This window comes from Podarcis tiliguerta (assembly GCF_965153285.1).
Source record: "Podarcis tiliguerta genome assembly, chromosome: 9".
Lineage (NCBI taxonomy): Eukaryota > Metazoa > Chordata > Lepidosauria > Squamata > Lacertidae > Podarcis > Podarcis tiliguerta.
Window position 1 is genome coordinate 68,470,984 of NC_139542.1, and position 11,880 is coordinate 68,482,863.

Genomic DNA, 11,880 nt, shown 5'->3' on the forward strand with positions numbered 1-11,880 from the left:
TGTTTGGGCGTCACTTAAAGGCAGTTCACACAGTCAGCTAGGAACTATCAAGTGTTGAGTACCCAAGTGATTAATGACCAAGTAGTTTAAATGGACATGTGAATATTTGTCGAAATCTGCACAAGGAAGGTATCTCCAATCCCAAACCTTTCCTGCCCATTGCACACCTGATCAGCCACACTAGAAATGGTGTGGCACCTGAAATAAAAAAATTAATGTCTCATATATATATATATGTGTGTGTGATAAATGTTAATAACTGCATATATAAACCACATGTCTGAAACCCCACAGAAAAAGTCCTGAAACCATTTTGTCCCTCCCAAATTGACCTCATTTCTCTGCAAGGCCGAAGGAAAATGGAAAAGCCTCCCCATTGTATTTTCCTTCACAAGTCCTGTCTTAAGGGTATGTCTGTGTATGAACAGGGTGAGCTTGTGACCTGCCTCAGGAACTAAGTATTTGTCATTACAAAAGACTGGCCAGGCTCCCCAGGATATCCAGTCAAGTAAGCATTAATAGGTAACCTGCCAGACAGGAGATAAACAACGCACTCAGATTTCTGCTGTAGACCGTCCTTTCTGTGATATATGTATGATGTTTCTGGGTGTGGTCTTGGACTCCAGGGCAGGCAATTTAAAATATCTATATAAGGGCGGGCACACCTTTGTTCGGGGTCCTCCTCCTTTCCTGCGTGTGAAGGGGAGCACCCTGTTGCAACAGTTTCAATAAAGATCAGGCTTACTAGCTGATTTGCATCTCAATATTCTCTGGTTGGCCTCTGTTATTTTCTCCGACCGATGGAGAACCTACAAAGGACTCTATAAAGGCTCTTGTGTTCCCCATAAGGGAATAAGGGCAGATTTTTGTTTATTACACACCGTACTGCAAACCCACCATTTTCTGCTTGTTCAAATGCAGGTGAATTTGTAGTGCGCCAGTATAAGTGGTTACAAATATTCCACTGTCTTGATGGCGCAATGTGGCACATTTAATTGAAGGTATCCATTACTGAAGCTGCTTTCTGAAGGTTTTGCCACTGACACGAATACCACAATACTACTATGGGTTCAGGGTCAGGTCTCCAAGGCAACTTCCCATACTGCTGTCTTGCAAAGTTTAGAGAACTGCTAGGTAGAGCCAGTTCTATAGTTCCTTCCAGCAGGAGCGTCACCCATCATACTGGAATGGTGTGGGAACTAGCTCAGCCAGTAATATTTGTCAGTCTCCTCAAGGCATTCTGCCATAACGTTCCATAAGGTATGTCCGTATCATTATTCTCACATTGCAGGTTCTGGGGTGGGGCCGTGGGGGGGGGGTTCAAACATTTACCCACTGAGTCTTTGGCAAAAGCAAATTGTCACCTGGGGACTTCCTGGTACACAGATCTGTCTCTGCCACAATGGTATAAAGGTAAAGGACCCCTGACCATTAGTTCTAGTCGTGGCCGACTCTGGGGTTGCGGCGCTCATCTCACTTTACTGGCCGAGGGAGCCGGCGTACAGCTTCCGGGTCATGTGGCCAGCATGACTAAGCCGCTTCTGGCGAACCAGAGCAGCGCACGGAAATGCCGTTTACCTATTTATCTACTTGCACTTTTGATGTGCTTTTGAACTGCGAGGTTGGCAGGAGCAGGGACCGAGCAATGGGAGCTCACCCCGTTGTGTGGATTCAAACCGCCGACCTTCTGATCGGCAAGTCCTAGGCTCTGTGGTTTAACCCACAGCGCCACCCGCGTCCCTGCCACAATGGTATACTAGTTCTCAAAATGGCTATCATCTCTTTATGTTGTTATGAGTTAGGTCAATAAGGAGGACTATCAAGCATGATGGTTCTGCTTGTAGAGCCAACAGGAGCTTTTGGTGGTTCTTAATGGTCTGGAATCTACAGGCCTGAGAATGTCACGCTGTGGGGCAGGGGGAGAAGAAAGGACAGAGAGACAATCAAAAGGTAATTTCAATTTGGAATGGATAATTTAAACTGAGTTGGAATGCAAGTATTCATTAGGAATGTGAGACAAGATTAGCAGTTGTGCTGTCTGTTGTACAAGTCTGTTTTCTTCTACTAAGTACTGTATGTCTTTTTGTAAATAAAAAGCTAATACAATAATACTGGAAGTGCTCTCTCTCATCACAAGGAATCAGCTTCTGAAAATGACTACCCTGGAAATTCCAACTTCTTGGAAAAATGGGTAAGCTAATCCCCCTTTTGGTAACAAATTTTGCTCCTAAAACTTTTTCTCTTCAGTTAATACCTTTGTTCTCAGAATGGACAAAGGTTCAAAGGCTTTCCAAATTATTTTCAGACGTGTTTTCCTTGGAAGTTTTTCCTCTTGAATCCTGGAAGCATTCCATTTTTGCAAAGAGTTGCCATATTTCAAAAAGTGAAAATCCGGACAGGAAAGTCGTTGTGCCTTTTTTGGCAAAGTTGTTGAGCAGTAGTACGGCAACCCTATTTTTGCAGCTAATTAAAAACAGTCTCATAGTCTTTATAGAAATGTTGTATCCACTATATTTTCATACTAATTTTTAACAGTGGAAGTTAAGTTACTCAGATGCCCAAATACAGTGTTTCCATTTTTTTAAAAAAGCAGTAAAGGTCTTTTCCTTCCAATTTGTGTTGCATATTTAGAATTGCAAACAATCTTAAAAAGCATGCCATACTAGTCCATTTTGAAATAATCCTCTCTGAAACAGATTTTACAATGAATTTTATGTTAATTGCTGGTTCTGCTGAGAGATCAAGTAACACCAACAGACCACACCCACCTTAAAATCACCATGGCCAAAGCTTTGTTGGCTGAATATTCTGGTAATGTGCAAGTATTCTGGTAATATGTTTTCTCAAGCACATACCATATCAGCCAAAAATCCACTGCTTGGAGCAGTAGAAACCAGGAGCACCAAGATAACTGGAAACACACAATTCACCCCTGCCCACCTTTGGAACAATATATCTGGTGTGCTTTGTCACACTGTATGTACATTTCCCCTCCATTGCGGTCTTTTTAAAACCTGGCTTCATTCAAGTAAATTGAGACTTTTGCTCCATTCACTTCTATGGAGCAAAAAAACCCCTTGTAATAGCAGAGCCTGGGACTTGTGAAATGTATCACATACATGCATCAATTACGGTGCTTTTTCTTGACTCCATCTCTTCTGGGCAGCAGAAAAAGCGGGTGGGAAAACTCTCAGACAAATCGCAATTGCCCTCTCCACACGTTATACGATGTGACTAGTATCTGTGTGCCAGGCCTGTCATGATTTTTGTATAGGACAGCAAAACAGCTTGAGCCAGCCTGCAGAGAAACAACCACCATCAGCGAGAGTCTGCTCAAATCTCCGTCTGAATCATCAGAAGAAGCTTCTGGCACAAACCACAGGATGGTATCACATGAGAATGGGCTCCCAGTAAGCCCGCCATTTGCATTCCGGTGATTGTGCCGAAAGCCAAAATTGCATATTGGTGGGATTACCAAAGTCATTTTCTTGGAACCCTGCCCCCTTTTATTATTATTTTTAATTGCCACAGTCCCACCCCCTGGACTTGTCAGAAGGAAGGAAGACAGGCAGTTGGTGGTAAACTGAGGGCCAACTAGGCTTGGTGGGGCAGTACCCCATTCACTCTAAATACTGTCCCACATCAAAAATTATGTGGGAAGGCAGGTGGTCAAGGAGGAAAGATCTCTGCACAGCCCTTCTCCCGCCATGTTAACTTTGCACATAAGGATTTTTAGGCTGGGAGCATTCAGAAAAATGACACACCCACATCCTGAGGTGGTATGTGCTTTTCCCTCTGTGTTTTAAATTACCTTTAAGTGAGTCCAGGCATAAATTACCCATTGCACAGCAAACGTCCTCCTCAGGTGGGCTGTACGGTTTTGGAGTTCTATGGGCAAGGTCCAAGTGAGAGAATGGGAAGGGGTGTTCTTGCTTTGTGCTGGCCTCCTGGGAAATTTTGACCCAGTGTGGGAAAGACTCAAGTTTCCCAGGAGTTTAATGGAATATGGGAATGGTCTTCTTCTTGGCTTGGTGGACCCTCCAGGGGCGTTTTGGTCTCAGCATTTGCATGAACCAACCAACTTGTGGCTCTCGCTGCACTTCCTCCACACTCAGGCACTCCTTCCCACAGTGGTGTTACCCTTCTTTTGCATAGTGCAGATAAACAGATGGTGCAAGTCTTAAGCTTGGGGCCAGCCAAGTTAGCTATTCAGTACATGATGTCTTCGGCTGCAACATTTGCTTCTTCTGTCTTTGTCTTCCGCTTAGGGAAATGAATTGTGCTGATGGCAACTAGCAGCAAGTTCACACCGTGAATGGTCGCGCTTGCCACGCAAAGCCAAAAAGAGTGTTCATACTGTTCTTCCAGGATTACAAACTGGAAGACGTTTTCCTGGAAATTGGCAATCCTTTCTGTCAGGTTGTGCAGTTTGACGGCAGCCATGAAGCTAGTCACACCCAGCACTGCGAAGCCACCTGCAAGAGAATTCAAAACACAAGGGCATTAATACACTGAAACGCAAAAATAGTTTAGAAACGGAGAATTGCAGAGTCACTTTGCTCCATGCTTAAAATCCTCCAAGGAAGGAGACTCTAGCACATGGGTCAGAAAACTTTTTCAGCAGGGGGCCAGTCCACTGTCCCTCAGACCTTGTGGGGGGGGGGGGGCGGACTATATTTTGAAAAAAAAAAAAAGAACGAAGTCCTATGCCCCACAAATAACCCAGAGATGCATTTTAAATAAAAGGACACATTCTACTCATGTAAAAACACGCTGATTCCCGGACCGTCCATGGGCTGGATTTAGAAGGCGATTGGGCCGGATCTGGCCCCCAGGCCTTAGTTGGCTTACCCATGGTCTAGCACCTTCCGAGGGAGTCTGGTCCACTGTCAAACATCTCTTGCCAACATGAAGTTATTTCTGACGTTTAGTCTGAATCTTCTTTTTTGTAACTTGAAGCCATTGGTTCAGGTCTTACCCTCTGGAATGGGAGAAAACAAGCTTTCTCCATCTTCCCCGTAACAGCCCTTTAGATGTTTGCAGATGGCTATCCTATCTCTTCTCAGTCTCCTCTTGTCCAGACTACACATACCCAAAGACGCCAATGGAAATTTCCCTAAGAGCATTTAGTGACATGCAGAGATAATGGAAAGCAAACCCTTAATCTAGCAAAAGAAAAAGGTGGGTGCCATCCGACATTTTACCTGCAAGGACGTTCCACAAGGCGATTCCTGCTGGACCTTTAATAGCCCGATAGGGAACTTTAATTATGTTGAATATGCAGAATGCCAAACTGACCAGAGCAAAAGAAAACGCCACGCAGAGGAAAAGGATAATTGCCACGTGGAGAGCTGTGTTCAACTTCTTCACCAGGTGTGGAAAAACTGACAAGGAAAAGAAAGCAACATTGAGTTTTGGGTTGTGTAAATAGCCCACAAAGGCTATGAAGATTTTCCATTCAAGATTAAGGGGAAATTACTTCCTTGGAAGATGTTCCATCTGTTCAGATGATATAAAAGCGTTAGATTTTGAAGAGAGTACAGTACTTGCTATTCACCATGAGAATGATAATGCTCTTGTGCTCTGACTGCATGTTTAATGTTAAACAGTTAAGCTCTGTTTATGACAGGTCAAGGTAATTTAACCAAGCTCCAGTGATGTGGAGTAATGGATCAATTGCTTCTGCGGTGACAATGGGACCCATCTTCAGTGACCTGAAAAGCAGCAACAAAAGTCAGGTGAACTTTTTAGGTTCTAGTTTCAGGTACTAATTAAAATGATAATGGGCCTTGTTTAGTGTTTTATTAATCCACTAACAGTGCAATCCTAACCATGTCTACTCAGAATTCAGTCCTATTGAATGCAGTCCTCGGTGGGGTTAGGATTGCAGCTACGTGTGTATAGGATTGCAGCAATAAGTATCGAAAAATATTAGAATTCATATTCATTGCAATCAAATATTTCAGGAGCCAGGATCAAATCTGAGGGTGTCACCCCTGTGGAGGGGGGAATACACAATTTTGGACCCTACTACTGACAGCTCCACGCCCCCCCATTTTGGGGTGTGGTTTCCAAAGTGCGTTAGATGCCTTGACTATCTTAGCTTTCTAAAGATGCCTAAACTTTCTTTCCTTCTCTTTCTCATGCTCCCCTTCTGTCAAATTGTTCCCAGGGTGGTATACAAAAAAAGATAAAAACAATATTCAGTGGTACCTCGGGTTACATACGCTTCAGGTTACATACGCTTCAGGTTACAGACTCCGCTAACCCAGAAATAGTGCTTCAGGTTAACTCAAGTTGCCAATCTTTGGTTGGGACCTCACTCATTTTCCATTTTGGGGCTAACAAAACACAGGCCGCAGTAGTGGCAGCGTAAATAACCTTTTTTGACACCTGGGAATTTTAGTCTGAATTATCCCCAACAGAAACGTACACCTATTCCCAGAGTAAGCCAGTGGATGTATTTTGACTGGAGTATCCAAGGTATCTTCAAAGGTATTGCCAAAATCAATCCAGGATGCTACCAGCACACAGAGAACCGTGTCCATACTGCCTGTGGGGCCACAGCTGCACCAGCCTTAGCCCTCCAAGCTCCAAAGGCTATTTTGGCTTCCAGTGACCAAGCTGGATCTAGGAGAACCTGCAGACTATGAACCTAATTGTCAGGGAGATCCCACGTAGAACCACTGAACAACAGAATCATAGAATTGTAGAGCCGGAATGGACCCTGTGAGACTTCCTGCAATTCAAGAATCTCAACACAAGGTCCCCCCATCCAATTTGAAACCATGTTGGACCCTGCTTAGCTTTGCAATGGTGGTAGCAGTTTTATTGCTGGATCACATCTCGCCTGGTTTTCCCTCCAGTGCTGATGCCACTGGAGTGGGATTACAGTGGTACCTTGGTTCTCAAACTTCATCTGTTCCAGAAGTCTGTTCCAAAACCAAAGCGTTCCAAAACCAAGGAGCTCTTTCCCATAGAAAGTAATGCAAAACGGATTAATCCGTTCCAGGCTTTTAAAAACAACCCCCAAAACAGCAATTTGACATGAATTTTATTATCTAACGAGACTACTGATCCATAAAATGAAAGCAATAGTCAATGTACTGTACTATAAAATAATAAGACAGTGTTGTAGATGAAAAAAATTATTTTTTTATTTTTTATTTACTTACCTGCACTGATGGTAGTCATAGTTTGGATGGGGGACTTTTATCCATTTCCGCAGTCACACAATCAATCAGTAGCTGAACTGGGTTCCACACAGTCACAAAAACAAGGTAACCAGAAAAGCTTCGAAAACGCCAAATAAATGGCAAAAACAAAAGCACCAAACTTAATCCGTTCCGGAAGTCCATTTGACTTTTGAAATGTTCAAAAACCAAGGAGCAGCTTCTGATTGGTGCAGGTGTCCCAGAAACAATAGCCGACAACCACATCAGACGTCCAGTTTCTGAAAAATGTTCAGAAACCGGAACACTTACTTCTGGGTTTTTGGCATTTGAGAACCAAGGTACCAGGGTACTCACTCAGTTTCTCTTCTGTGGACATGTCAAAAAGCAGAGCCCATGTGCAACAGTTTAATTCTCAAGCTACCCTGAAGCAACACTTGTCCCCTGTTCCCAAATTCCATTTCTTTCTTAACCATTTTTATATCATTGCCTTTTTTAAAGCATCTTAAAAAGTAGACACATCACCTTGCAAACAAAGGTTCGTATAGTAAAAGCTATGGTTTTCCCAGTAGTGATGTATGGAAGTGAAAGCTGGACCATAAAGAAGGCTGATCGCCGAAGAATCGATGCTTTTGAATTATGGTGCTGGAGGAGACTCTTGAGAGTCCCATGGACTGCAAGAAGATCAAACCTCTCCATTCTTAAGGAAATCAGCCCTGAGTGCTCACTGGAAGGACAGATCGTGAAGCTGAGGCTCCAATACTTTGGCCACCTCATGAGAAGAGAAGACTCCCTGGAAAAGATCCTGATGTTGGGAAAGATGGAGGGCACAAGGAGAAGGGGACGACAGAGGACGAGATGGTTGGACAGTGTTCTCGAAGCCACCAGCATGAGTTTGACTAAACTGCGGGAGGCAGTAGAAGACAGAAGCGCCTGGCGTGCTCTGGTCCATGGGGTCACAAAGAGTCGGACACGACTAAACCACAACATCATTGCCTTTTTATCTCGGTTTGCAATTCCACTGACGTGCCTCTTTACAGCTGCAGCTGCTAACACATTTATTAAAAAGAGAAACAGTTGAAAGGTTTTCCCCTACAGAAGATATAAAGGGAACACAGAGTCTTAATTTATCAAAGGGCTGTTAGCAAAGTGTGTTAGGAAAGTAGTGGGAGAAGAAGGATTCTCTTTGGCCTAAGCCAGACATTTACCGCATCTCACCAGAATTCCAAATTGCACAGCTTCAATTGGCCAGTATATGATTCTCAGAATAGGAGTGGCCTGGAAGCACCCTTTCACCTCCACTGACCACATCTGTTTCCTGGCTCCCTTGCCCTCACTTCCAGTCCTGATTTTACTTATAAGTAGACCTTTGTCCTAGGGACGCGGGTGGCGCTGTGGGTTAAACCACAGAGCCTAGGACTTGCCGACCAGAAGGTTGGCGGTTCGAATCCCCGCGACGGGGTGAGCTCCCGTTACTCGGTTCCAGCTCCTGCCAACCTAGCAGTTCGAAAGCACGTCCAAGTGCAAGTAGATAAATAGGTACCACTCCAGCGGGAAGGTAAACGGCGTTTCTGTGTGCTGCTCTGCTTCGCCAGAAGCGCCTTAGTCCTGCTGGCCACATGACCCGGAAGCTGTACGCCGGCTCCCTCAGCCAATAAAGCGAGATGAGCGCCATAACCCCAGAGTCGGCCACGACTGGACCTAATGGTCAGGGGTCCCTTTACCTTTACCAATTGGTGGTGTTCAGGACAATATAAGGGAGCGGGTGGTGCTGTGGTCTAAACTACTGAGCCTCTTGGGCTTGCTGATTGGAAGGTTAGCAGTTCAAATCCCCGTGACAGAGTGAGCTCCCGTTGTTCTGTCCCAGCTCCTGCCAAACTAGCAGTTCGAAAGCACGCCCGTGCAAGTAGATAAATAGGTACCGCTCTGGCGGGAAGGTAAACGGCGTTTCCGTGCACTGCTCTGATTCGCCAGAAGCAACTTAGTCATGCTGGCCACATGACCCGGAAGCTGTACGGCGGCTCCCTCAGCCAATAAAGCGAGATGAGCGCCACAACCCCAGAGTCGGCCACGACTGGACCTAATGGTCAGGGGTCCCTTTACCTAGTCCTTTGTCCATCTCAAAGGACTCATTTTAGGCCACTCATTCTCCCCTTTCCTTGCCAAAGCGGGGAACCAGCCTGCCCTCAGCGCCAGAGTTGCTTCTTCCCCCATGACCCCTGTCTCAACATGGTCCCCCATCTTCTTACTCCTCTCCCCATCAAGATCGTACTTCAACATCTAAGGGTCATGGGTAAGGTGGGGGTCCTCTTCAAGTCCCCACATTTCAGTCAAGGAGAGCAGTTTTTAAAATATACCCACATTTTTTACTCCAATTTGAGAAGAAACAAATAAAACAACTCTTGTAAAACAAGCCACAGAGGTAAAATTCCAATGTTTAGCATAAAGAAAACATAAAGAAATTGTATGGTCAAGATGCGCACGTTTGAGAAATGAACCAAAAGTGTTACTTACTTGTGAATTTGGATCGCCGCCCGCCTAAACCACATTGGCGTATTTTGCCACCTCCGAAGAGTCCGTAGTAAATTTCCCCCATGAATTTGACTAGCTCTGGGTCTGTGGCATTGACCAGCTCAGCTCCTGTTTTGCAAAGGATTTTTCCAGTCATCCATTTCTGGGTGCTCATTGCAACGAGGATCAAGATAAAAGACGCAAAGCTCAAAGCAGCGATGGAAGCAAAGACAGCCCATTTGAAGTAGCTGGGCATTCTAATGTCTCAAATAAATCATCTTTCAGGATCTCCCAGCAGTAATTATAGATGTTGGATCTTTTTCAGGCAGTGCTTGTCGTTTCAAAAACATCCTTTTCCCACAGCATCTTTTCTAATTCACAAACTGAGATGTGCAGATCAAAAACCAGCTCCAAAAGATCAAATTTGTACAATAATCCACAAGGATGACAAAGAAGAGCGTCATTTCTCTGCACGGCAACGGTGCTTGTTGTTGAGACAGAAACACCATATCCGTTACATGACTAGTGTTTCATTCAAAGGCTCAAATTCTTTACCTGTTTTAAATAGTCAAATGACTTCCATTTCTGACCTGGGAGATGTTTAGCTGCTTGTTCAACTGCACATGCTTGTTCAATTTGTTGCCAAGTCTCTAATTATTGCTAGGAAGCAAACTAGGATGGATATGTTAGAATTTGACATCAGAATTCCACTGGCTGTATGGCACCAAGACGCCATCTCCTTGAGTTTGTTTGCGTTTCCTAAATGTCATTACTGTCATCTCTCCCAAATTAATGATACTCTGCTTTCCGATACTATTAAATGAAATAGACACACAATATTTCTGGATGCCTGGGCTTGCAATTAGAACAATCTTCTGGGCGTAAAGGGAAACGCAAATTGGTTGCAGCTTGGAGAAGCACGTGCTTTTCCTGCATTGCACAGTTGCAAGCTCAAGCATATTGCTGGGAAATGCACAACTCAAAGTGTTGGTGCTGACCTTTAAAGCCCTAAACTGCCTCGGTCCATTATATCTGAAGGAGCGTCTCCACCCCCATCGTTCTGCCTGGACACTGAGGTCTAGCACCGAGGGCCTTCTGGCGGTTCCCTCACTGCGAGAAGCCAAGTTACAGGGAACCAGGCAGAGGGCCTTCTCAGTAGTGGCGCCTTCCCTGTGGAACACCCTCCCACCAGATGTCAAAGAGAACAACAACTACCAGGCTTTTAGAAGACATCTGAAGGCAGCCCTGTTTTGGGAAGCTTTTAATGTTTGATGTATTATAGTATTTTAATATTCTTTTGGAAGCCGCCCAGAGGGGCTGGGGAAGCCCAGCCGGATGGACTGGGTATAAATAATAAATTATTATTATTATTATTATTATTATTATTATTATTATTATTATTATTATTATAAAATAACCTCATAAAGCTGAAGAAGCTTGCTTAATGAGCATCAGTGTTTCTTTTATGGCTGCTGGTTGGCTTTTGAAGACACCTCGCTTGTTTGGAATGGGAATGAAGGCAACAGTTTGGCAATTGATAGGTGTAGCACGAATAGTTTGGCAATTGATAGGTGTAGCACGAATATGCCTCAGTTTGCAGAGGTGACTGGTGAGAAAGAGCTGTTTGGGGGAGTGCAAGCGTGCAGTGTTGCTGTTGGAAAAACAGTGCTGCTGTACTAGCTAGCACAGCATCAGCCGGAGTGATTGTCTGCTTCACCATACACAACTTCTGTACAGTGGTACCTTGGTTCTCAAACTTAATCCATTCCGGAAGGCCATTCCAAAACCAAAGCGTTCCAGAACCAAGGCATGCTTTCCCATAGAAAGTAATGCAAAATGGATTAATCCGTTCCAAACTTTTAAAAATAACCCCTAAAATAACCCCTCAGCATGAATTTTACTATCTAACGAGACCACTGATCCATAAAATGAAAGCAATAAACAGTGCTGGATGTTGTTGTTGTTGTTTAGTCGTTTAGTCGTGTCTGACTCTTCATGACCATAGCTAAACAAGCTATGGTCCCAGTTTCTTGGGGCCCCCAAAAAAATTTAAAGGAGAAAAAAACTGGATGTACATTTCCAAAATATAAGATAAAAAAACAAATAAAATAAAACCTGCATACAGCAACAGTGTTTTGTGTTGCGTAGGCTCCTATGATGTAAGTAATGGGCTCCACCTGCTAGCCTGCTCCCTAGA

At 44.2% G+C, this 11,880-nt stretch overlaps 1 protein-coding gene across 1 annotated transcript; it reads right to left on the reverse strand.

The window, feature by feature from the left end:
- Nucleotides 1-3,617: 3,617 nt before the first annotated feature.
- On the reverse strand, nucleotides 3,618-10,634 carry CLRN2 (clarin 2). The gene is made up of 3 exons (XM_083458493.1): nucleotides 9,687-10,634; nucleotides 5,205-5,384; nucleotides 3,618-4,475 (listed from the first exon to the last, which is right to left on the reverse strand). Exons 1-3 carry the CDS (start codon nucleotides 9,937-9,939, stop codon nucleotides 4,210-4,212), a joined length of 699 nt encoding a protein of 232 aa, XP_083314619.1. The 5' UTR covers nucleotides 9,940-10,634; the 3' UTR covers nucleotides 3,618-4,209.
- Nucleotides 10,635-11,880: the final 1,246 nt, after the last annotated feature.

Bases quoted from the DNA above. Each gene is read 5' to 3' on its own strand.
- CLRN2 (XM_083458493.1), bottom strand. From the start codon at position 9,939: ATGCCCAGCTACTTCAAATGGGCTGTCTTTGCTTCCATCGCTGCTTTG. The intron at 5,385-9,686 runs GTAAGTAACACT...TTTCCTTGTCAG, and splicing joins GCGGCGATCCAAATTCACAA to TTTTTCCACACCTGGTGAAG. The intron at 4,476-5,204 runs GTAAAATGTCGG...ATTCTCTTGCAG, and splicing joins CTTGTGGAACGTCCTTGCAG to GTGGCTTCGCAGTGCTGGGT.